This window comes from Portunus trituberculatus, chromosome 14 (genome assembly GCF_017591435.1).
Source record: "Portunus trituberculatus isolate SZX2019 chromosome 14, ASM1759143v1, whole genome shotgun sequence".
Classification (NCBI taxonomy): domain Eukaryota; kingdom Metazoa; phylum Arthropoda; class Malacostraca; order Decapoda; family Portunidae; genus Portunus; species Portunus trituberculatus.
This window is the reverse complement of record NC_059268.1, coordinates 20,876,684-20,904,362: the sequence shown is the minus strand read 5'-3', so window position 1 is coordinate 20,904,362 and position 27,679 is coordinate 20,876,684. Positions and strand designations below refer to the sequence as shown.

The following is a 27,679-nucleotide window of genomic DNA, read 5'->3' as shown; positions in this document are numbered from 1 at the left end:
TTTTTTCTAATGGAAGAGGGGAAGCTGGCCAAAGGTAACAAAAAATATAACAAAAAAGGCCCATTTGATTGCTAGTTCCCTAAAAGGTTAGTAGAGTTAGCCAAAAGTCTGGGGCAAATGTTTTGAACCTCTCTCTTGAGAATTAATACCAATCAATGAAAGCTAAAGTGCTACTACTGGGTCTCCTCTGGCAGCATTAAGACTATTCCTATTTCTTACAGAGGGAGAAGGTTATCACTGAGACCATTAAACTTCCCTTCTTCAACCTTTATGGACCCAGAGAAAGTATAAGATGGAACTAATAAAAGAGGTTGATTACTGATTCTCACCTGTGGCTGGTTAAGGACTGGAGTGACTGAATCAGAGGCATAAATGATTCTCCCCGTGTCACAGGCAACCACAAAGAGGAACCCATCGGCAGCCTCAAGAATTAGGTGTTTCAGTTCTTGGTCAGTAAGAAAGGAAGGTTTGTAGGTGCCATCTGCATTGGTGTTTCCTGTTCCTGAGGGAAACATCCGAATGAATAAACAATTCTCTCCCTCATACACACACAAACACACACCACACACACTCTCACACTCACACTCACAGTCACACACACACGCACAAACACGCACACGCACAAACACACACACGCACAAACACACACACGCACACACACACACATGCACACACACGTAATGGAATATATTTCACTTACACGTGTACTGCAATACATTAGCTAAGTACACACTCTTTTAATCACCTAGTGTCTTGCCTTATAGAGATTTACAAAGTGGTTTCACTGCCACTTCAATTGTGAATAGTCCAGAAAGCTTAGCAAATTATTCATCAAAGATCACACACTTCAATCAACAGGTAGACCTTTACACCCAAGATAGTATATTACACACAACTACCTAGCTGAATTGAATAACAACAGCAATGATAGGAATGAATGAACTACAAGAATAAATAGATTCACTGTTATATTTTCATTTCCATGTCTCTTTACTGGTTCCTTTCCTGAGATGAACTGAGAGAAGAGCTTCAGTGTTTTAACTGTGAAAAATCAAACCACAACCTTATCTAGCAAGCATAAAACAGCCATAGAAACCAAAGAAAATCAATGTTTCAACCTTTTTACATCACTACGGAGAATATGTAGCATGCTCAGAGAGTGGTAAAACTAAACCAACAAAACAAATTTAAAAAGTTAATTCTTTAAAAAACTTTGGTAGTTAAAAAAGTATCTTGTTCTTGTACATGACAACAAAAACTAATGTAGAAGAACCTGATTGAAGCCTCAGTTGTCCCTCACCCTTAGTAGCATACAGTATACTCCCATTTAAAACTGTGTATGTATCATTTGTAAATACTCTAATACTTTGTAGTGTACTAGTGCCACCCTAGCTTTGGTAATTGTTAAAAATACTATCTGATCACTCAAGTTAGGCATGCAAACTGAACACATCACCTATTATGCCCCAAAAGGCCTTAATTAAGCATGAAGTTGATTTTAGTTGAATCTGCCCATCCTGTCACAACACTAGTGGTGCATATAGAGCCACAGCCAGCCCACACGTACAGGGTTTCATGCAGTCAGTTAACATCTGAGGCAACTTTGGCTTGATCCTAATCCCAGTGGAGCACAGAATAGGTATGTAATGAATATAAACCAAATTGCTGTGTCAACACATACAGTCGAGTATCTCTACACTTCCCGACCTGTCCCTGAGTTGGGTATGCCTGTCCAGCCACGGCTACAATTGGACACAATATATTGAGACCATTTCTCTGTATTCAATCATGAAACAACAAATGTATATGTAGCCCTTCTTTTTTTTCTATTAATGAAAAACTACTACAAAAGCAGAGCGAGTGGCGTCAAGATGACCCACAGACCAGAGGCTGCCAAGTCACTCTGCAAATTTGTTCATGCCAAAGTCATCCATAGTGAGAGAAGGTTTTCTTTGATACAGAAGACTGTTATATGAGCAGAACAAGTTCAGTGGAAAAGTAGAAAGAATAAGAGTGACAAAAGATGTGAGAGCATTTCACTGATAACACGGCCACACGTGCAACACCACCACCCTGACAACAAGTCTTGAACCACAGCCCCATCACACACCAGGCCACCTCTACAGCTCTACAGCGAGGCCCATGCCAACAGTCTGAGAGCAGAGGTGGAAGAGAAGAGAAGAGTTGAGTGGCAATGCCTACTGTGTAGTGTGTGTATGTACCACCACCAAAAGTATAATTCCAATGATTGCCATGGTGTTTGTGTATGTGTGTGTATGATACAAGAGCCACACCCTGAAGGGAAAACAATGATGAAGATATAAATATATACATAGTATGCAGGCTTTTATCATGCACACAAACCATTACCATTTTCCACACCCATTCACACAACACAATGCACTGGTGTAGCATCTGACAGCTAACATTAACACTAACTATTACTGAATGTGAATGCAACTTATCTAGTGCAATTACTATGGGAAAAAATATACTAAAGGGTTTTATATTTAGCGAATGTTGCAATTCATAAAATTTTTTTGGGAAACTGTAACTAGATAAATCCAATAAAACTAATAAAAAAGATCAGCACAAAGTGTACTCCCACTCAATGGTCTGATTTGGCAAACTTGTATTCGGTGTACTGCACAAGAGACAGATAGATACCTTAACTCAACGTTCACTGTAATGACATGTCTACCTGATGAAGCAAGCATTGGTCCCACAGAAAGAGAGAGAGAGAGAGAACTAGCTGAATGGAGTGTGATGATATACACATACATACTGCCTGTCCCATGGCTCAAGTGAACACAGTGAAGCTGGACAGGGGCAAGGGAGGAGAGAGTTGACAAAGGTCCCCACACTTTGAAAGGAACAAGGAATACGTAGAAATATAAGCAGTTAAGCAGGACTGACAAACCAATCCATGAGGGAGCACTCTATGCACACTACGGGGCCACTGCTTACCCATTCCACTGCCGTTGGTAACCTCCATACCTGTAAAACACACTTCCAGTCATGCTCGGGGCACCACAGAAAATGCTAGTTAAGTGAGGTATGTCTTACAACTCTAATGCCTAGGACTGTATGCAATCATATCATGTGTATATTGCATCTGCTGATATCTGCATGCTGCGTCATTGCTTTAGTGCTAAGAGTGAAAAAAATGTGCAGTTTTATCAAAATGTCTGCCTCAAAAGACTTCAGTAAGTATTTGTGCACTAAATTAATGACAGCAAGATGTGATGCTAGCTTTCCTAGGATCATTCAAATGACATCACTATGAATATGTGATCAATGGACTTTCTGCACTTGACTTAACATATGTAAGTACATGTACCGTAAGTACCACTCCAGGTTGAAATTTGTTTATACTAAATGTTACTGCCAGGAACGCGTGGGGCACATTGTCTGGGTGTGTTAACATTTAGTACAGCCATACAAGTACAAAGTAACTAGTGTCTTCTATGGTGCATTTCCCTCCCATCTTTGCAATGGTGAGTGTATAATGATGGTGATGGTGATGGTGGTGATGGTGATGGTGGTGATGGTAATGATGGTGGCCAGCTGCACAATGGTGTACTGTAATATTCCCCATGTATAAGACATGAGGCTGACAGGCAGGAGCAGATACGTATATTTCAAAGATTGGCTGCCACATGTAGGCCACGCGGCGTCTTGCAGCAGCTTCCCTTATTTCCTCATGTTGTAAGTTATGCTCCCATGAGGCGTGTGACGCCACGGAGTGATGGCCAAACTACCGCGGTGATACGCTGTGCGACGAAAAAGTCTTGACCTAAACATAATTTTTCATTATCATTCGTTTCTTATATTAGTATTTTTTTTTTCATTTTTTTATTAGCAGCCATGATTAAATGTTAAAATGTATTACTAGCGACAAAATTTTTCGGCAATGGTGAACCCGGTGGAGGTAGCTCCAGGGCACGGCTCGGCGTGGCGTGGCGTGGCGTGGCCAGCCCACTGCTGCCTGCCGCTCCCTGGCCAAGGCGGGGCAGCGGCACGGACAGCCTCCTTCACTCCCACACGCAAACCAACCCGCCTCTGTCAAATATTCTAACATAACACTTCCCAGAGATGACCAACGATCTGATGCATTACCTACATATGTATAGCTCTTTATTTGCTCATATACTGGTGTGTGTGTGTGTGTGTGTGTGTGTGTGTGTGTGTGTGTGTGTGTGTGTGTGTGTTATTCATAAACTATAATAACAGTGACAGAATGATTAAGTATTGCCTGGGCAAACAGGGCGGGCAGCAGCGCAATGCCAACGACACAAACCATCCTTTCCCGTGCACCATGACATGATGACATTACATGAAATACACAATTAAATCAAAGTGGAGACACAAAGTTGCAAAGGTAATGACTGTGACGATCAAATGCACATTAATTCATTAGTTGGTGCGCAGCGCTACACATCGCATCGCAGCACAGGTAGTGGGGGAGCGCGCACAGGTGTGTTCAAGAAGTTTGTGCCCCTGAGCCACAGCCATACACTGGGCAACACACCTCCATCAACAGCACAACAGTTACTTAACGACAAGTACCTGGGGACGCAAGACACAACTAAACGATAAAGTGTTCAGCATCAACACTCCCAGATATGATCTAGCGCCGTGTGACCACCACACTGTAACCTTCTGCACCACCCTGTGCCAGTCACGATTTACTTAAGAGGAAGCAAGCTCCGGGCAACACTGCGGCCGTTACAGTTAGCCAGTGTTTTCTCTTTTTAGTCTATTTCTTCCCCACTAAATAAGGAAACACAGGATCAATGAAACACGAGTCAGGGCAGACAAAGGTAGGCGAGGAGTGACACTGCCGGCCCGGGACTCCTGGAAGCTGAGTGCAGAGTCCTTAGAATTGGCTCCACTCACCGCCACCGCCACCGTCACCTCGGGGACATGCTTCGTGGTGCAAGATCAATCGTTACTTATCTCTTAACGCGAACCCGAAGGATGGCAACTTCTTTCTCAACATCCGTGTCGGTGCGAAAGATATTTAGTTATTGAGGAACGAGGAGGCGATGTGCTGGTGCGCCTAATAAGGAAGTGTTTCAAGTTTTCCCTGGCTTTCGCTGAACATTGATATCTTACTTATTATAACACTCAGGAACACGATATCCAGCACGCACTATTACACTGCTACCACATTCACTCAAGCTAGAGCTAAGAACGCTACTGATTCATACTCCACACAGCAAAAAGGTCTCCACCATCGCAAGTTTACACGTATTTCCACTGCCAATGGCGAAAACTTAGCGAAAGACAAAGAAATGAAGGAGTTTAAACACACCAAAACATATAAACTGTTAAATTCCGACCATGTGTGTGTGTGTGTGTGTGTGTGTGTGTGTGTGTGTGTGTGTGTGTGTGTGTGTGTGTGTGTGTGTGTGTGTGTGTGTGTGTGTGTGCCTACCATCTCGTGACCTTATTATCGATAGAATGTAACACGTATCGACTCATCCTGCGCAAGCCAGCCTGAACAGCAGCAACACAATTATTGCAGGCCAGAGAAGGAGCTGAGCTAGGCATCAGTCTCTTCAGCAAAGCACGTGAACTTATTGGGTAAATTCCTGATGTGGGTTCTCGAGTCTTACGTCCGTATTCAGAACCGCTTTGCTCTCTCACCACGACTATTTTCAAAGACCACAGAGATGAATAGCTGGGTTTTTCAAGTGTTTCTCCAGTTAATACAGTATACATCTTGTCAATCTGCCTCTACAACTGTACATACACCTTTTAAAACTTGTGTAGATTTAAATAAAGCCTTTTGAAATAGTGTAGGTAAAGCATATGAGTGTTTGAGAGAGAATACAAGCTTTAATCCCTTCAGTACCATGATGCGGTTCCATATTCATTCTACTTACTGTATTTGGCAATTTTATACAGCTTCAGAAACTTGTGTGGGGGATTAGAATAGTGAAGACTGTGGCCGTTAATTCTTCTGACCTCCATAGACGCTTCCTAATGTAAATAAAATCTAATCGTACACAAATCTCAAGGTAAAACTATGTCCCAGTACTGAAGGGGTTTGGTAACTAAGTGTGTACATCTTTGCGGTTAATTTTGCCGTTGTATAATTCCAACCAGTAAAATATTTCAAGGACGTGTCACTGATATCCTAAATAAGTTTAAATAAGTTTGACGACGTGTTGTATAAGCTTTAAAGAGTACAACATATATATTTCTTTTAACGCTATCTAGAAGTATGGCAAAAGCAACACACACAACAAAATTAAGAGAAAAAACACGTTCGAAATGTCAAGAAAACAAAATAAATTAGAGACGATTCCTGAAATTATTATCGGAGCCTTTTTTTCTCTTCAGTATTTTTTACCCTCGAATCATCAGCTATACTGCAAAGAACAGTAAAAATAAGAACACACGTAAAATTCGGAAGGTGGAACAGCAGTCTTAGAAAATCAATTGTGTAACTAACGCTTTAATTTGCAGAGAGAGAGAGAGAGAGAGAGAGAGAGAGAGAGAGAGAGAGAGAGAGAGAGAGAGAGAGAGAGAGAGAGAGAGAGAGAGAGAGAGAGAGAGAGAGAGAGAGAGAGAGAGAGAGAGAGAGAGAGAGAGAGAGAGAGAGAGAGAGAGAGAGAGAGAGAGAGAGAGAGAGAGAGAGAGAGAGAGATTCATTCAGCAGGTGTTCATGCCAAACGCGTGACTTGAATCCGTCTATAAGAAGGTATCGTGGCTGGCGCTCAACCTAACCAACCTAACCAGGGCGGGCGGCGGCGAGTAGGTGGCGGAGATAGCGCTACTCACCGGTCACCCTCAAGCCTGGCGGTGGCTGTGACGGTGGTTGTGACTTTAACGGTGACTGTGGCTGTGACAGTGGTTGTGGGTTGTGACGGTGACTGTGGCTGTGGGTTACGATGGTGGCTGTGACGCGTCCTCCACCATGATCTCCCAGAAACAGCTTACTTATAAATTCTAACTAATGTAATTTTTTTCTTTTCCCACGGGTATGGCAGGCGAGGTTTTCCTTCTACTTCTCTTTGACACGTAGACAGAAACCTAACTTCCACACACGCGCCTGTTGTCTTTTTAACTTAACATTCAATGATTCCGCGTGCTTTCCCATCGTACACTCATGTTATTCGTCCCTCTCACATTGGTTATTCTTTCCCAATGCAGTACAAACTATCCAGCAGAATATGAACTTGTCTTGACCTTTACTTTGTTTCTCATCCTTGTGTTTGTGTTTACTAGTAACGAACGTATTCAGAAACGCCTTCCCTCTCACCACGACAATTTTCCCAAGGCCACTGAGACAACTAGCCGGGTTTTCAAGACAGTTCCTCATTATAAACTAGAAATACTCTTAAAAAACACGAGTATCTTCAACTGGAGCCCTTGGTGAGACATCAAGGCATTTCAGAATACAGGCCACACAAAAAGTCACTCCCTATAGTTCAGTACTCAATATGCACGTATCAGCTAACTGCTTCTCAAAGAGGCGTGTAGCTTTGTAATTATTGGCGAGGTGATGAATCCTAGGGAGTCAGGTGGTGTGCGGCCAGCCCCCAGCCCACTCCTTCCCGGCACGAACCTCAAACAAGACAAAAGAAACCGTCATCTACTATATCCCAACCTCAACCTTAAGGGACACATGCTGCCTCCCGCGTCCATGTCCTCGGTCAGGCCTCCTCCACGTCCTCTCAGGCTTCAACAGGGTTACTTTACATGGCTTGCTCGTTTCCACACTGAGTTCGCTTTGACAAATACAGGAGAGGTGGTGTTCAGTTTGATAAAATGCGAAATGTTCAGTTTGATAAAATGCGAAATATAACCATAACAAATTACAAAACGAGCGAGTCTATGGTCCGTATTCAGAAACGCTTTGCTTTCTCACCACGACTATTTTTCAAGGCCACAGAGATGATTAGCGGGGTTTTCAAGTGTGTTTCTCCAGTTAATAATGTAGAAATTGCCATTCTGTCTCTAGAACAGTAAAAAAAAAAAAAAACTTAAGAATTCGTGTGAATTTATATAAAGTCTTTTGAAGCAGTGGAGGTGAAGCGCAGAAATGTTAGAGAATGCGTCTACAAACGATAATTAAAACCTTTACGACTGTTTTCTTTATATCAATCATATCGCTGGTCAACATTACTGGCGAGATTTCAAGTTCACGAACGACTGTAAGTTTCCTTCCAAGGCATTCCACGTAATGATAATGTATGGACATCGCTGGCAGTATCAGGCGCACCAACCCTTACGTGGGAGGCGAGAGTGAGAGAGAAGGCAGCCAGAATCACGCCGCCTCACCCAGCCCGTTCCAGCCCGCCCAGACCGTGGCAGCCACCATCACCACCACCTTCACCACCACCATCACCGTAGCTCCTCGCAACCTAACACTAAGACAATGCATCTTCGAACAGTATTTAGATTCATGTCGTTCTCTTGATGTGTTGCGCGAGTTGTCAATGGTTCAGCTTAGTTTGAACGCGTCTGGGTTTTTGAGATCCACAATAAGTTGGACGGCTTTGGCTTCACTTGCTTATCCGAAAGGAATTGAGCAAATGTTGGTCCACGAGTCCCCCAGGCGCCAAAATAGGGATAAGCTGGCGGAGGGAGATAAAAGCAACAATAGCGCTTGCCATCTTGGGGGAAATGGAGTGTTGCCAACCGACGCATAACTGCGGAATAACACAAGGCTTTGTTCTACGAGTACTGAGACACAAGCTCGTCAGTGTGCTTCGTGGTGCGGGAGTGAGGAGGGCAGGTGGAGGGTTTGATGTGGCTGCAGCAGTGGAAGGCTGAAGCAGGTCACAGGAGGTGCAGGCAAGCACTGCGAGAGAGGAGGCAGGGCTGCCGGGCCTGAGAAAGTGGAGTGTCCGTGGCCAGTGGCGACCACGACACAGCTGCCCGGGCAGTGTTCTTCATCTGACTCTGCCCGCGGCCCTTCACTGGCACACGCACTGCTCTCGGCTCCCACGGTGCTGCCACACTCACTTATTCACTCTGAACAAACAATAGGAAATGCACTAACCCGCCATGGAGAATCTCTGGCCTCACACTGGAATCCCTCGGTCTCCCACTGCTTCATGGCACCGCGCCGTGACGCTCAGGGGCAGCCTGGCCCAGGGGAACATCACGAAGCACCGGAGCCTCGCTCACACCGTATACCTACCTACACTTGACACCACAAACATACTCGCCACCCCAAAAGTCTTTCCTCAATGTGTGTGTGTGTGTGTGTGTGTGTGTGTGTGTGTATATATATATATATATATATATATATATATATATATATATATATATATATATATATATATATATATATATATATATATAATGTAACACCGGATGAGTGAGGTGTTTGTGTTGCTTACGTGAGTGATGCGCTTTACCAAGGTTTTGTTACTAAATGCAGAGATGAACAAACACGCGGCGGGAAGTTGATCCTGAGGTCGGTACGGTGGTACAAATTAGCATTGACAGAGTTTGAGATGTTTACAGTACCCACACCTCGCCCGGCACAGGTTGAACACTGTACTTCCTAAGGCATGGACACCACTGAATACAGGCAGGACACGTGAGCACGGGTGGGTGAGGACGTGGTGAGTGGCAGTGGACGTGAGTGGCAGTGAACATCCATGACGTGATGATGATGCACGTGCGTGGCACTAAGAGGTGCAACAGGCGAGTGGCACTAACAGTTGGGTGGCCTACTGGTCCTGGGGCACAGTGGCTAGTGTAGGGATGCATGGACCTGGCTAGAAGTGAACAACATAAGACTGGCAGCGGCTGCAGGACAGATATCTCAGGCAATCCTGACACTGGGCCAGACTGACGCCACCAGTCCAAACATTAACGCTACCTAACACACCCTAATGTTGTGTTGAAGTGTTGAAGGTTGCAAGTCAAAATACATCTATACTGAGAAGCTAAAGAAAGAATACTAGAGTAAAGGGAGGGAGTAAAGTAGGGAAAGAAGGCGATGTAATACTGAGGAAGAAGCTGGCAGGAAGAAATTGTATGGCAGAAGAAATATACGGAAAGAAACAGAGACAGAGCAGAGTCAAGGAAGAATACTCACCCCTGAGGGCCTTCATGTGGGCCACCGCCATGCGCAGAATGGTGAGCTTGTCAGGCTTGCGGGCCAGCGCGGAGCAGGTGGGTACCATGTCACTCAGCTCCGCGATGTACGCCGTCATCTTGTTCCGACGCCGACGCTCGATCTCGCAGTGGTTTTCCCTGCATCCAAAAACGATGGAGTCAAGTTAGTGCTTACATTCACACATGAAATAGAAGTAAAAGCTAAAAACAAGACTAGACATAATACTTTGCTTTTGAATCTGCTCAATGTCATTAATGAACTTAAAAGTGACGAAGGGACACCAAAAGTACTGCCGGACTATGACATGCCTGTTCTTTGCCCTTCCCCGCAAAGACACCTGCACTGAACACACTTCAGAGCCTGACTTGACAATTAGTACCTATGCGGACACTGCCACAGAACAAAATGACAAGTAAAAATAAAACATAAAGAAAGAAACGTCGGCATTGAAATGAAGCACTAAACAGAGGCACATGAACAACACAACGTAAAGAAGCACTTACGACCTACCGGAGCAAGCAAGCACCCAGCTGACGGAGGCCTCAGGTGATGGCCCGCACCCACCACAACGTTAAGGCCACCAACCATCTGGCAGCGGCCACAACCTGCCCGCAACAGGTGCCCCGGACTAACAATACCCCCATGCTATCCCGTCACCAAAAGACACCAAGCCAGACATGCCCGAGGACTGCGGGGGGACCTTCACTAAGATACGCAACCTTATGCCACCAAACTGATCCAGAGAGTCGTGGATTTCAGCAACTCAGAGTAATCTTCATTGCATTTCTTATTTTCTTAGCAATCTTACGTCCTCTAATCTGCTTGAAGTGTTTAAACCCTCTCAGTACTGTGATGCTTTTTTTATCACGAGTTTTGGGTGTGATTAGACGATTTTATTTACATTAGGAAGGGTTTATAGAGGCCAGAAGATTAATGGCTAGTCTTCACTATTTCTATCCCCAGATAACATGAGCCCCTTCAGTACTGAGCCGCATTTTTACCTGTGGCCTTGGAAAATAGTCGCGGTGAGAGAGCAGGGCGTTTCTGAGTACGGAGAATACACATCACCTTATCACCTTTTTTTCTATACTCTCATCCTACACGTCACCACATCCCTCGCTAACCAATGATGCCTGTTCACTTCACTCGCTACATGAACCTAGAATTGAACTGCATCGCCGCCACATTGCTATAAATCTATGTATATTTCTTGGCTATTTTAGTCATCAGTATATTCTCAAAGTTAAATGTAATCAGTCCGAACTAACCTTGCATTTGCACTGGCTAAGCTTACCCTGTCAAATTAACATCATAGTAATGCAATTTATATTACTACTACTACTACTACTACTACTACTACTACTACTACTACTACTACTACTACTACTTCTACTACTACTTCTACTACTTCTACTACTACTGCTATTTCTACTACTACTGCCATTACTGCTGCCAATACTACTACTGCCAACCAAAAACTGAAGACCGCTGTTATTATATTCACCGCGCCCTGTACAAGTATACCGCAAAATAGTGAGTAGCGGCAGTCTTCAGTACGATAATCTGAGTCCTGTGTCGATAATGGAGCTCCATCATCACCACCTACTTCTGCTAATGCACATCCTGAGACACATATTCATCTCTCTTACGTTAATGTTGTGTGTGTTACGGCGCAGCGACGCGACGGGAAGAATAAGCAGCAGTGATATGCGGTCAGACCAGTTTGCCTTCACGGCGGCTCGTCATTCAGCCCAAGCCACGCCACTAATAAGGAAAACTGCCCATGATGAAAATGTACATGTCACATTCACAACCGGACAATACTGCTCATTTCTGGGAAACCTTCCACCATTTGAACTTTGGTTTTAAATTGAAAGACCAAAAGTCACACCGGCTTCGCCTTTTCATTTACCGACTTATGAACCATCACGAGATTTCCTGCACATTACGGTGTCCGGTGTCGCTGCCAAGTCACGGCCGTTGAGGGACACAACCACACACACAGACACTTCAGAGCCACTACTTCATTATCAGTACAGCATCGTGTCAAAGTGGAAATAAGGCGACTGCATCTTACTTCACGTTAGAGGCCCGTGCACCTTCCTAAATATCTAAAATGAAGTGCCTAAAATCCATCACACTCTTATCATGACAACTCTGGTAGCTGTAATACTGCCATACTGCCTTTCTAGTGTTCACATAAGCAAAACAAATATGTCATAACACGTGAGGCCATTATTTGATAGTACGAGTGTGTGTTTTCCTGTGCACCAACGACCAACCACACATGACTTCCTAAACACCTAAAATAAAGAAACCAAAATCCTCCACACTCTCTCATGATAACCCTGGTGGCTGTAACACTGCCTTCCTGGTGTTCACATAGACAAAACTAATCTGTCATAACACGTGAGGCCATTATTTGTGGGTACGAGTGTGTATCTTCCTGTGTGCTTTTGGAAGGTAGTGAGGCATCTGTTTATCTTCCCAGGTGGCATGGTGGTTACAGATGGGGCGGGGTCATAAAGGGTGTGGTGGCGACGTATCATTCATGCAGGTACTGTATTCATCTTGTTTCACCAGGAAGGTTCTCTCCCACATGGCTAAGGCTCGTATTCTCAAACACTCCTGCGCTACACCACTATTTCAAAAGGCTTTATTGAAATTAACATGAGTTTTTTTTAAGGTGTTTTTATGGTTCTAGAGGCAAAGTGACAAGATTTCTACGTTATTAACTGGAGAAACACTCTTGAAAACCCCGCTAGTCATCTGCATAGGGACTTCAGTGAGATTCATCGCAAGGAGCACAGATTGTCACGCTGCTGGCACAAGATTGAATGTCTCTCCCTTTAGTAATCCATCCTCCCCATCACTGTTTAGCACATCCTCCTCTGCGATCATTCCATACTTCCATACAAATACCCACTACCACCACCACCACCACCACCGCCACCACCACCACTTTCACTGCCATCAACTTAGCCTCGCCTCCAGTAAGTCCTGAGGCAAATGGTCCATTCACATGCAATATACTGTACATAGCAGGCAGCCATGCAGGGAGGGGTTACATAAGAGACGAACGTGCAACAAAGAACACTTGCAAAATGCCTCCAGTTGCCCACAGACAGACACCTGGCTACCACAAGCACGACTAACTACAGAAGGCCCCACCGAGCAGGCGGCGGGCACTAAGACGGGAAAGTGGTGAGAAAGACACACACCTACGCTCGATCTCGCAGTTGTTCTCCCTGAGGACAAACAAACGACAAATATTACTTGACAGGAATACAAAGCTCCAAATACACGAGCGGGCACCCAACCCTCTCGGCGCGGCGGGACCACGGGAGGGAGGGCACAGGAGGAAAAGGATCCCTGGCACTTCAGAGGGGCAAATTCGAACCGTGACATTGTTTCTCTACATAACACATACAATGATCTGAATTAACCGGGACATTGGAGGGACAGTGTACGTGTATGTGGGTGTGCATGTGTGTATGCGTGTTAGAACCTGGTAAGGGTGACTGGTTAATAAGTCACCTAGTGCAGAAGGTGAAGGCACAAGAGCAAGACGAGGTGTGGCGGGGAAAGGTTAGAGGTGGCGGGGTGTGGGAGGCTCAAGCAAGTGGCCAGAGGTGTGAAGGGCACAGAATGGTAATAAATGTGCGGGCTAAAAGGTGACGGGGTGGATGGTGAGGTTGAGGGGCAAACTGTGCTGAGGGAAGGACTGGCTGGCTAACTGGATGGAGCTTCTTTATTAAACCTTGCGTAGCTGTGATTCAAGCAAGCCAAGATGTGGCAAGTGCTCTGTAATGGGTGAACTCTACAGGTGGCTGGCATCAGTTCAGAGAGCTACCAAGGAGTGAATTTTAAGAGAGGCGTCCTACATAACACACTGTACAAAGGCGTCATGGGTGGAGTGTGAGAAGAGTGTGGTGATGGAATACATGGAATGAGAGAGTCGTGAGTCGCAGGGAAGGACATGGTTGGATTTCTCACAAGGATTATTTTCAAAGGCCAAATACATGAATGGTTCCCAAAGGGTGTTTTTCTCCATTGAAAAGGCAGAACTCTTGTCAAACTATCACTACAATCGTGAAAACATGAAGTCCTCAACAACACCCACTGACTGGAGCCTGTTACAACCAGACCAGATAAGACGTCAAAACGTTAAAAAATATGGACCACGATGTTGCGAGGCAGTGCTCCTCTACCACTGCACTGAGGCTTTGGCAGGCAGAGAATCGTAAAGGTTTAAACCATTTTTCCTCAGTGAACAAAGCTTAAGAGTTGCGTCAATGTACTTTTTTATATCAAGACAAAAAAAAAAAAGTTAATTTCTACTTTCACGTGTTGATATAAGTTAGTTAAATTTGAAATGTGAGATAATGCTTGTGTGTGTGACAGTGAATGTGCGCGTGTGAGCTCACTGCCCCGGAGCGGAGGGCATCGGCCAGGCACTGAACGTGTACACACAACCATTACCAAGAAACACATGTTCCTGTGCCATCTTGACGCGCATTGACTCGTGTCCTTGATGGAGAATAACAAACCCATACCAGAGATCGCCAGTGATTAGATCTTCCATTTAAATGCATCAGTGGGGATGGTTCTCGAGGAAAGGAGTGGAGCGACAGAGTGAAGGAAAAAAGGAGCAATTCAACAAACCACTGGCAAAAAAGTGTGAGAGTCTAATTTAACTGAAGGTGATGAAGGTGACTTGATACTACTCTCCTGAAACAAGTCATGTCGTTGCAAGGAGGACAAACAGAAGGAGCTCCACAGTCCCAGCCTTCACCAGAGAAAGGGACGAATGAGTGGAGTAGTTTTTTTAACCATAATGAAGCACTATAGGAAGCCCAGCACCAGAATAAAGGAAGCACCACTAATTTATGCAGCACGCTTCCCTTTACACACAGGTTACCAATGACAAGAACAACACACAGAACACCTGAGACGCACCTGAGAGAGAGAGAGAGAGAGAGAGAGAGAGAGAGAGAGAGAGAGAGAGAGAGAGAGAGAGAGAGAGAGAGAGAGAGAGAGAGAGAGAGAGAGAGAGAGAGAGAGAGAGAGAGAGAGAGAGAGAGAGAGAGAGAGAGAGAGAGAGAGAGAGATTCCAAGCACAGCAAGGGAAGATAAAGAACACCACCACACCACCACCAGAATAAATGAAGAATTAGAACACACTTCTCAACACAACACACACAAGGAAACCAACACCAGAGACTAAGAAAACCCAGAGGAAGAAGACAGACCGTACCTATATTAACTCCTTAACCCAACCTAGCACAAAACACCAGCAAGAATAGGAGAAACAAGCCCAGCCGAGACCGTGGGAGGAAGGAGGTAGCAGGAAGGGAGCTGGTAAGGGGAGAGAAGACCAGCAGTATATAGTTTGGCGTTAGTGATGGGCAAGTGGCTGTGGTAATGACGGAAGCGGGTGTGTGAGGGCGATACGTGAGAGGAATCCAAGGAAACATACTTAAAAGTGGAAGATTGAGGAAATGCAACAAGGGAGAGGAGGAATGCAGTGTGTGTGTGTGTGTGTGTGTGTGTGTGTGTGTGTGTGTGTGTGTGTGTGTGTGTGTGTGTGTGTGTGTGTGTGTGTGTGTGTGTGTGTGTGTGTGTGTGTGTGTGTGTGTGTGTGTGTGTGTGTGTGTGTGTGTGACGGAAAGATAATCACGTGTAGATTAGTTAGGGATGTTATAAATTGTATATGAGAGAGCGAGAGCGAGAGAGAGAGAGAGAGAGAGAGAGAGAGAGAGAGAGAGAGAGAGAGAGAGAGAGAGAGAGATCCAGTACATACAACTAACTATCACCACAAATCAACACAAGTTCCGCGTTCTCAGACAATTTGGGAACAAGAACCTTCATTATTGACTATATTAATGGTGACCACTGCCCGGAGACGCGTGGGAAGAAACGGCGACCTCCTGATGACGATGATGATGATGATGATGATGATGATGATGATGTGGTGGAAAGAAAGAAATACAGTCGGTATATTGCAATTATGAGAGTTAGAGAGAGAGAGAGAGAGAGAGAGAGAGAGAGAGAGAGAGAGAGAGAGAGAGAGAGAGAGAGAGAGAGAGAGAGCTAGAGAGAGAATGACTGTCACTTCACACACACACACACACACACACACACACACACACACACACACACACACACACACACACACACACACACACACTAACCACTCCACGTGTCCACCAATCAAGGCATTTAAACTTCCTTAATGAGAGACAATTGCTACTGCACGACTGACTCCAAATCACACACGGGGAAGGTCGATTCTGAGAGCGAGGACCTTAAGCTGACGAGAGGGACGGGAAGGCTGGCGTTGGGTGGCGGTGTGAGACTGGGAGTAACAGGTGGACGGGACGCAGGGGTTGAAGTAGCGGTGGGTGCAGAGGAAAGGTGGTGTTAGTGTGTTGGGAGGAAAGGTTGCAGTAGATGAGAGGATGAGAGGAAGTCAAGAGGAGGTAATGAGGACAGTTTGTGGGTTAGAAGAATGGCGAATGAGAGGAAATGAGTTTGAATGGGAGAGAAGAAGGGAATCATGAGGTAATGGATTGAGTGAAGCTAACAAAGAGGTAACTGCCCGTGAGGCAATACGAAGACTAAGGAGAAACAATACAAAAACAACAATTACTTGAAAAAAAAAAAAAAAAAACAGCTACAATATTCACACGAAAAAAAAAAGAACGATAGTAAAAAAAAATATGGAAAAATAAAGAAAATGAGCGAAGGAAACTGAAAACTGAGCAAGGATTGGTGATAAATATGAGGTGGTTATAAAGTGACACAGTGAGGAGGAAGAGGGAGAAGAAATCGTAGGCTTTGATAATAATGATAACGCAGATGAATGAGAGGAAGGAGGAGGGAAGGAGGAAAGAAATTCAAGAAAGGAGGAGGAGGAGGAGGAGGAGGAAGGAAATAGGAAGGAAATTTTAAGGAAATATTGAGAGAGAGAGAGAGAGAGAGAGAGAGAGAGAGAGAGAGAGAGAGAGAGAGAGAGAGAGAGAGAGAGAGAGAGAGAGAGAGAAACACCATCCACACACACACACATACCAAAACATTTACAGACACCATCATCACCACCACCACCACTATTACTACACCAGCCTCACCAAACAAACACACATATACACCAATACACGCCCCATACTCCCACCCATTAACACCTACACCATTCATTCATACCCATTGATACACCAAGCTTACTTTCCCGCTACCTTTTTCTAGTCTAAAGAATTGAAGGTAAAGAAAACAGGAGGAGAGGGAAGACAAGATGGGGCTGGATGGGTCTCTCTCTCTCTCTCTCTCTCTCTCTCTCTCTCTCTCTCTCTCTCTCGACCACAACCACCCTATGTAATTGCAGATAATTTGTGTTTAATGTTAGTCAATTATATATCCTAATGATTTGTACTTTGTATTTCGCCTCTCTCTCTCTCTCTCTCTCTCTCTCTCTCTCTCTCTCTCTCTCTCTCTCTCTCTCTCTGTAATTGTATTTTCATAAGAATGAGTCAACCACGCTCTGTCCCTTCCCCCTCTCGTGTGTGTGTGTGTGTGTGTGTGTGTGTGTGCTGCGTCAACAGGTGGCGGTTCTGCAGGTCTCTCTCTCTCTCTCTCTCTCTCTCTCTCTCTCTCTCTCTCTCTCTCCCCCACTCTCATTACGCATCATAACTCAGGGAGCGAGGAAGGGACAGCGAGGCGAACCATCCAGCCATCCAACCCACCAGAGAGAGAGAGAGAGAGAGAGAGAGAGAGAGAGAGAGAGAGAGTGAGTGAGTCGTTAAAGTTCACCACCCATGCAGGAAGAAAGGCAGAGCTAGTCATCACACACAGAGCCATAGTGTCATGTCCACTCATCTCACACACACACACACACACACACACACACACACACACACACACACACACACACACACACACACACCTTCTCTCTTCGTTTGTATTACCTAATTCGAAACGTGTATTGCAAGGCCTGAAAATCTCTCTCTCTCTCTCTCTCTCTCTCTCTCTCTCTCTCTCTCTCTCTCTCTCTCTCTCGTGAAGCCTCTGTGATCTTTCTAATCGTAAACGAGTGTATTTAAGCATGTATACATATATAAAGGAAAGGTAATTTATTTTCTCTACGACTATATGCATTGAGTATATAACGCATTTTTGAGTCCCACCATTACCTACCATAGAACATTACCAAACTAAATTTTGTATTCAGACACTTATTCTCCCACCACGAATACTTTCAAGGCCCACAGAATGAATCAACCAGCTTCTCAAGTCTATTTCGCCTATGAGTAATGCAGAAATCGTGTTAATATGACACCAGAAGAGAAACATCTTTAAAAACCTGTGTGCCTTCAAGTAAAGCCTTCTGAAATAATGAAAGTGCCGCGCAGAAGTGTTGGAACCCCTACAATACCAGGACGCGTTTCCATATTCATTCATGCTTACTATTTGGTGACTTTATACAGCTTCAAATACTTATGTTGGGCTTAAAATAGTGAAAACTCAGACCATTAACCTTCTGACCTCCATAGACCCTTCATAATGTATATCAAATCGTCCAATCATACTCAAAAATCAAGGTAAAAACAGCGTTCCAATACTGAAAAGGTTGAGAACACCATAAATGTAACCTTGGCAGCAAACACAGCTCCGTGAAGAGGCGGGTTACAAAAGCAAGGCGGTTCACAAAGAGGAAAGGAGTGGCGGTTCAAGGAAGGGGGTTTATAGTACCAGCCTCTACATAGTAATGAGGTCACCACGCTGAAGCCGCCACACCCACAGGCAGTACCCGGGTGTGGCCTTGTTGATTCATCGCACTAACCAAGGAAGGAGTGATAGTAATGAAACGCTTTGCTCTCCCCATTACTGCTTTCTAAAGGCTCCAGTTGAAGATACTCGAGTTTTTAAGAGTATTTCTATGGTTCTGCTGATAGATTAGCAAGATTTCTAGTTTATTAAAAGGAGGAACTGTCTTGAAAACCCGGCTAGTTGTCTCTGTGGCCTTGGAAAATTGTTGTAGCGAGAGAAAGTGTTTTTGAATACGGGTGTCAGACAACATTATCAACTCCTTGGGAAAGTAATGGTTTGTGAAGCCATATTCTGAAACGCCTTGCTCTCTTCCCATCACTGCTTTCCAAAGGCTCCAGTTGAAGATACTCGTGTTTTTAAGAGTATTTCTATGGTTTTGGCGATAGATTAGCAAGATTTCTGGTTTATTAAAAGGAAAACTGTCTTGAAACTCCAGTACTGAAGAGGTTAATGAGGAAGAGAAGCAAGTCCATCTGTCTTTTTAATAACTTTCACCTTCTCTGTGTGTAGATAGAGTGAATACCCATCATGTTCAAAAGCATCATGTCAAATCGGTCCCTGACAGTGTAACGGCAATGGCTGAGCGGTCATAAAATGCTTAAGGAGTCATAAAGCTGCCACTAGTGAGAGGGTTCGCCGTTACGCTTTTGTTCGTAGCAGCGAGGGCACAGCTCGGCCCGGCGCAGGAACACCATCATTACTCTGCTACTCGAGTCTTCACGCGGCGGAGAGGCTGAGCAGCGCCTGACACGTGACACAGGCGCTTCTACAACAATACCAGGTAAATGCCACGCCGCCAGTCCCTCACCGCTGCTCCCTGGAAGTGGCAGGACGCACCGGGCAGAAGGAAGCGTCTCATACAAGTCGTGTTGGTGTCATGCAGGGTCACTCACCCTGCAGGAGGCCGGACTGGTAGTGGGGCAGCAGCGCCACCTACGCCGCCGCCTGCGATACGCTTACGGCATGTATGATTAATGCGGAGCGTGAGCACATTTCCATATGTATGTGGTGGGTGTGGCGGGCAGGGAGCGCACCATGGAACAGCCGGAGCACAATGTCTCCGTGGGCATGGGTGAGGTGTGGGCGTGGCCGGGCCTGAACGATGGTGTGTGTGTGGGCGGAGGCCGGCCATTGACAGCGGGTCACGACACAAGCCCGCAGGACCCGCTATAAACCCTTTACGACTCGCCTCGGGCACTGCGGCCAGCCATCATCCCGCACCAATATTAAAAGATTCCTCGCGAAAATCCCAAAACAGCGCGTCTTCTTCCTTGTCCCTTCCCGGCCCGTGACTCCCGCCAAGCCCGCCTGAGGAGTGTGCGGCGGCCTGGCCCTTGTGGGTGCCCTGACTGAAGGCTGTGCTCCCTCCAACCCACCCACCCATCCCGCCCTCGCCGCCAAGGACGAGTACTTCTTATGTAATGGGGAAAAATAGAAAACCTGGAGGGCAAAAGACTGGAACGCATAAGAGAACAACTAGATATGAGTATGACGAATGAAAAACGACTCTCACACACACACACACACACACACACACACACACACACACACACACACACACACACACACACACACACACACGCGCACGCTCATTAAAGTCACTAGAATTTACTTCCTACTCATGTTTTCTCCAGCAGAAAATTAACACGAGGAACATTGCAGAGCCGGAGGAGGCTGGAAGGAACACACCACAGGAAATGAGGAAAATCTCTTGAGGAACTGAGTGGAGTGAGGTGGTGGTGGTGGTGGTGGTGGTGGTGGTGGTGGTGGCAGCCGCTTCAGGGAGCTCCAGATTTAATACTGAATGGCGGTGACTTTTTTTTTTTTTTCTCCCGTCAAGGTGAACCAGTTTTGTGAACGTTTTACCTGTTCTCTCATCAGCACACTGTCCTCGCAGCTCGGTACTCAGTCTTTGGGGAAGTCTCTGAACGAACCGACACACAACACTTACAGGGACATTGTCTTTATTCTTACTCATCATAAGGTAAATCACAAACGAGATGATAGAGTTTGCAATATATAGTACGTGTTTTAGCCCCTTCAATACTAGGACACATTTTTACCTTGAGATTTGTGTACGATTAGACCATTTTAGTTACATTAGGAAGGGTCTATGGAGGTCAAAAGATCAATGGCCACAGTCTTTACTATTTCAATCCCCACATAAGTTTCTCAAGCTGTATAAAATCACTAAATATTAACCAGAAACGCCTCATGGTACTGAAAGAGTAAGGGTATTTTTCCTGCTTCTAATGACAGATTAACATTATTCTTACACTATAAAAAAATCATAAGCGAGATATTGAAAGCTTGCAATATATAGTACGGGTTTTTATGGACGTTTTTATGCTTCTAATGACAGATTAACAAGATTCTTACACTATCAACATAAGAAACACCCTTGGAAACCCGGCTAATCGTCTCCGTGGCCTAAGAAAATAGTCAGAGAGAGCAAAACGTTTCAGAATACGCGTCACACTGCGATCTTAATAAGCCGCATAGATACGAGGCACTAAGGAGCGACTCAATGAAGTGCGGGCTTTTACATTATGGACCTCTCTTCATCAGGGGCACAGAGGGAGGGCGGCACAGAACCACGCTACGGACAGATGGACAATGACAGAGTACCGCGCTGCTCCTCGTGGGTTTGTTAGTGTGTCTGGTGTGTCTGGTTGGCGCTGATGAGGGAAGCCGCTTCTTTCACAACGCCAGCGAGGTTGAGGCCGCTGAGCAGAACAGGAAACGCTCAGTAAACATGGCCACACGACCACTACCACCATCACTACCACCGCCGCCGCCGCCGCCAGTGTGCCCTACAAGGTCTAAGCGTAAACCATTGGGGAAATTGTGACCTACAGATATGTAGGAAAAGATATTAAAACTGGTGAATTAAACAGACAGTATATGAAAGTTTTAATTTTCAAGAGAGAGAGAGAGAGAGAGAGAGAGAGAGAGAGAGAGAGAGAGAGAGAGATATTCCGTCTACAACTTGTACAGTACAAGTCCTGCGCAATGACAAATGTGGACCAAGTAAGCATGACAGTTCCGCCTGCCAACTTCCCTCTACCCCCACACACACACACACTAAGACGAACACTTAGACACAATAAGAGATAGATAGATAAATAGATAGATAGATAAATAGATAGATAAGTAGATAGATAGATAGATAGATAGATAGATAGATAGACAGACATTTCCCTGACCACAACACAACACAATATGACAATGATCTCTGCATATATTTGATGAGCACACGAACGGTCATTGAATTAGCAGTGCACAGCGACAATCCATCCCCGCTAAACACTCTCGCGTCTGAATGGCGGCACCGTTATGGGGTCCTGGGTCTGCGGGGCGAGTTCCCGTGGGAGTGACGGCGGTGCAGCGGCGGCGACCTGGGCCAAGAAGCTGCACCGTCATGTGACAAGCCGCGTCTCTATTGCCCTTAATTGCTTTAGGAATGCAACATCTTTCTCTGCAACCTCCCTCATGATCTCAACGGGACAGCTTGGACAGTCCTTGCCGTGAATCGCGGGACTCACACTAACTGGACCCGTATTGAGACACTTCCCCGTCACTCCCACTACTTTTCAAAGGCTCTAGTTGAAGTTGCACGGGTTTTTAAGGGTGGTTTTACGCTTCTAGCGGCAGATTAATGAGGGTTTACATTATCCTAAACCTTTGAAAATAGCTGTAGAGAGAGAGAGAGAGAGAGAGAGAGAGAGAGAGAGAGAGAGAGAGAGAGAGAGAGAGAGAGAGAGAGAGAGTAATATTTCTGAACATGGGCTTTGGTGTTCCCGAGTGACCATTGTTTCTGTGAGTTGGAATAATGAAGGCTGTTAGCGAGGCGTCTCCTGGCCTGATGATCGCACCACGTACACCTAACACCATGAGACGCGGTGGCGGTGGTGGTGTAGACGTGTAAAAGTAACAAAACAAGAACTGGTAACCTATTGCACAATGAACTACTTTCCAAACCTGTCACATCTTAACCCCGAGTAGGAAATGAAAATGCGAGGGGATCTGTTTCCTGCATGGACGGAGGCTGACGCGCGCTCTGTATGCTGGCGGTGTTTGTCTATTTTAGTACAAGATATCATCAAGGGTGTAACTCGGGAATACTTGAAAGGCTACGCGTCGCAAATGACAAGCAGGTGAAGGTATAGGTAAGGTATAGCGAGACGAGGCTGGCAACTGTGAGGATGAAAACACAGTTAAAGAAAAACACTGAAGTAAACACCTTTCCCTCAAGACCGGTTAGTGAGTATAACCTTATCACAGAGCACGATTGGCAGAATGGTCTCAGCGCCACCCACCTTAATCCCTTGAGTACTGGGATACATTTTTACCTTGAGATTTGTGTACGATTAGACCATTTTATTGCTATTAGAACTGTCAAGGGAGATCAGAAGATTACTAGCCACAGTCTTCACTATTTTAATCCCCCACATGAGTTTCTGAGGCTGTATAAAATCACCAAATAGTAAGCAGAATGAATATGAAAACGGGTAATGGTACTGAAGAGGTTAACTGTCGAGGCGAGAACGAAGCCACATGAACGACTTAATAACAAAGCGGAGTTGATGCAGCACCGTGGCATGAGCGTGAAGGATGAGGCGAGACTGAAGGCACAAACCACATCCTACCCACACCACATGGCTCTCCGGTCTTCAAGCTGCTCTACTGTCAAGGAATAGCTGTGATGACGAAGGATGTTCATGATATTTAGATGGGAAGACAGCAAAACAACTATCAATCTATCTATCTACATACCTTTTAGCTGTTGATCTACCTATCTATCTATCAACTATCTATTTAACCTCTTCAGTACCATGACGCGTTTCCATATCTATTCTGCTTACTATTTCGTGATTTTTTACAGCTTTAGAAACTTATGTGAGGGATCAAATTAATGATGACTATGGCCATTAATCTTTTCACCTCCATAGACCCTTCCTAATGTCAATAAAATGATCTAATCATACACGAATCATCAGGTAAAAATGTATCCCAGTACTGAAGGGTTAAGTGCAGCACCCACCAGCATCCAAGAGCCTGGCGTGGTACAGAGCCTCGTGGGAAAGCGCTCAGGCCACCCTCACGTGGACTACCTTCGCTGCGGTCAATTATTCAAAGTGACAACGAAAGAACAATAAGAACCATGCACCTTGCTGTGTGTGTGTGTGTGTGTGTGTGTAGGAGCAAGTCTCACGGCCCGTCCCACCACCGCCAGCCAGCCAGCCAACCTTCACCACTGGCTTGGCTCACAATAAAATGCCACAGACAAGAAGCCGCTACTGTTTTTTTCCTTCTCATCACGGAAGAGCAAGAAGACACGACTGATTCTCCACTGTGATGAGTTTGAAGATCCTCACCTTTGTTTATCCCCATCAATGAGCGTCAACTTTCATCTTTCTCCATTCCGATAAGTAAATTTCCTTATTCTTAAACCTAAACGTGTGATTGTGTTTATATTTCAAAGATTCATTTAACTTTTTTTTCTAATACGTGTACTAAAGAGTGTATGTCTGTAAGTATGAAAGTAATCAGTGAATAAATAAGTAAATTTCCTTATTCTTAAACCTAATACGTGCACGTGTGTACATTTCAATGATTTAGTTAACTTTCTTCTAATAAGTGTACCAGAGTGTGTGTGTGTGTGTGTGTGTGTGTGTGTGTGTGTGTGTGTGTGTGTGTGTGTGTGTGTGTGTGTGTGTGTGTGTGTGTGTGTGTGTGTGTGTGTGTGTGTGTGTGTGTGTGTGTGTGTGTGTGTGTGTGTGTGTGTCATTAGTGGTACCATTTCTGACAGCACGAGCTATGGGAGGCATCCTACGGTACCCCTGTCATGTCACAGGAAAAAAAGGGTAGGTACAGGAGAGAGGGAGAACAAGGGAGAGCAAGAGAGGGCAAAGGGGGGGGAACACACCACATACCTACAGGTCCCTCGACGTTCCCGCTGAGTTTGTACGAGTGGTTGATACAAATGTCATAGCAATGGAGTGAAGTGAGAGAGACATTTACTGCCCCTCGTCTAAGCTGTAAACTCTCACCTCATCCACGTTCCCCAGACTCCAGTCAGCGTACACTTATCTATTTATCGCAGGTAAATCAGGAAGCTGTGAGGATTACTGTGTCGATTACCCAAGTGTATATTAACTCCTTCAGAAGTGAGACGCATTTATACCTTGAGTTTTTAGCTGCGATTAGACGATTTTATTTGCATTAGGAAGGGTCTATGGAGCTCAAAAGATTAATAGCCAGCGTCTTCACTATTCTAATCCCAATATATGTTTCTGAAGCTGTATAAAATCACGCGTCCCAGTACTGAAGAGATCAACTCCTTCAGTACTGGGACACACTTTTACCTTGAGATTTATGCATAATTAAACCATTTTATTGACATTATGAAGGGTTTGTGGAGGTCAGAAGATTAATGGTCACAGTCTTCATCATTTTAATCCTGCACGAGTTTTTGAAGCTGTATGAAGCAGAATGAATATGGAAACTTGTCAAGGTACTCAAGGGATTAATAAGTGATGCGTAGCTCCCTCCTCTGAATCGCTTTGTCCTCTTATGGTGACTCTTCTCTGCGTTCATAGAGATGATAAGTGATAAGTAAAGTTCTCATATGCTTTCCTAGTGATCTGCTTCTCTTTCTACATCTGTTCTGGTCTCTTCCTCCATATTTTTCCCCATTATTCTGCTCCTGCGTCGCCTCAGATCCCCACACTATAGTCTATCTACTCTAAAATGGCTCCTGGATTTAAAATGTATTGTAGCTTATTGATAACGTCATTGATTTGATGTGAATAATGTTTGTTTTCTGCTGATCAACGCACTACTTACAAGGATAGCTCACGGTTTTCCTCAAGATCTGACAACCAAGCATTCCCTGGGCCCCATTCAAACTGATACCCAGGAGCCAGACAGACTATAATAATGATGCAGAATTGTCACGAAGAGGACTAATAATTCCAGCTTCCCTTATGTAATTCTAACAGAAAACGAAAAATCATAAAAAATAAAAAAAAAACATTTGAAAACCTAAGGCCAGTATTCAGAAACGCTTTGCTCTCTCGCTACGACTATTTTCAAAGGCCGCAGAGATGATTAGCACGGTTTTCAAGTGTTTCTACAGTTAATCATGTAGAAATATTGTCACTCAGCCTCTAAAACCGTAAAAACACCTGAAAAAACTCGTGAAACTTATATAAACCCTCTTGAAACAGTAGAAGTGAAGCAGAAGTGTTTGAAAATACGAACCAAATCCCACCACGTCAAGCCAAAAAGTTGTCACGATAAGACTGCTAAAAATTCGAGACTGCAGTTCATACAAGCGAGAACGAACAGTGGAAGTAGGAGGGGGAAATGCGCTTCCTGAATCCCGCCCTCCCTTACTGAAGCTGTTAGTGTATGAAGCCAAGTGTTGCCTGACCAGTGTTGCGTGGCTAGGGTCGTGGTGGTGGTGCAAGGGTGTCGTGTAGCAGGTGTTGTATGAGTGTTACGCTGCATGGAACTGTATGACTGATGGTGTTCCGTTCAGGGTGTTGTGTTTTGGGTGCTGTATGCAGTTTTTAAGAGTATATACAGAAACGTTACTCTCTCTCTCTCTCTCTCTCTCTCTCTCTCTCTCTCTCTCTCTCTCTCTCTCTCTCTCTCTCTCTCTCTCTCTACGACTATTTTCAACGATCACAGAAATGATTACCCAGTTTCTTAAGAGCGTTTACTTAATTAATAAAGCAGAAATCTTGCTAATCTGTCACTGGAACCATAGAAACACCATTAAAAACCCGTCTGTCTTCCCAAACCCTTCTGAAAATAAAGGAAAGGATGCAAAAAAGTGTTTCAAAGTAAGATCCATTGTGTGCTGCGTGTGGGAAGGCGTGTGCGGTGTGTAGTGTTGTATGGAGCAAGGTGTAGCGGCCACGGTGCTGGAAGGTCAGTGTGTAGTGTGACAAGGGTGTTATGTGGTCAGGGTGTTGAGGCCAAAGTGATACGTGACACGGGTGTTGATGTCCACTGGTCCACGGCCTCATTCCGACACATTTGCGGCCTCGGCTGTGTCAGGGTGGTGGTGGTGGTGGTGGTGGTTGGGCAGGTGAACGTCCGGCGGCCAAGGTTCTCACAAGGGAGGCGACACAAACCCCCGGAGTGAGGCTGCTTAGAGGCGTTCAGCACCACTGCCTCCCGCGACTCCCTGTAGAATGCTTGACCTTACCGCAGCCCCTCCTGTCCCTACACACACACACACACACGCACACACATACACACACCGTTTCTCCGCCGTCTACCCGTCCGTCGCTAAACATTTAACCCCTTTAGTACCAAGACGCGTTTCCATATTCATTCTGGTGACAATTTGGTGATTTTATACAGCTTCACAAACTTACGTAGGCGATTCAAATAGTAAAGACTGTGACCATTAATCTGCTGACCTCCATAAACCCTTCCCAATGTCAATAAAATGGTCTAATCGTACACAAATCCCAAGGTAAAAAGGTTTTCCAGTACTGAAGGGGTTAGCACTATTCAAATGACGGTCTTTTTAATTGACCTAAGTAGCAAGGCGCATCATTCCCGTCCATGCACGCCGCCCGCCCTCTCCAGCGCTTCTCTACTCGCCTAGCACGGCCTCACCTACGCCGTGCAGACACACAGCAGTGGAAAATGATGACACTGAAGAATCATGCATTCACCAACAAACCAGTGCAAAATAATACAAAAAAAATGATAATAATAATACACCGAGTCATGAAACAGCAC

At 45.0% G+C, this 27,679-nt stretch overlaps 1 protein-coding gene across 18 annotated transcripts in view; it reads right to left on the bottom strand.

Moving 5' to 3' along the window:
- LOC123503838 (aryl hydrocarbon receptor nuclear translocator homolog) overlaps nt 1-27,679 on the bottom strand; it is an 82,646-nt gene that overhangs the window by 11,000 nt on the left and 43,967 nt on the right. For 9 of the 18 annotated variants that reach the window (XM_045253913.1, XM_045253916.1, XM_045253919.1 and 6 more), the window contains 4 exons: nt 13,312-13,338; nt 10,070-10,227; nt 2,968-2,997; nt 330-502 (listed from right to left, as the gene is read on the bottom strand). In XM_045253913.1, coding sequence (XP_045109848.1) covers nt 330-502; nt 2,968-2,997; nt 10,070-10,227; nt 13,312-13,338 — 388 coding nt within the window. The remainder of the gene's footprint in view (nt 1-329; nt 503-2,967; nt 2,998-10,069; nt 10,228-13,311; nt 13,339-27,679) is intronic. The other 9 variants (XM_045253925.1, XM_045253927.1, XM_045253926.1 and 6 more) reach the window with 5 other exon arrangements.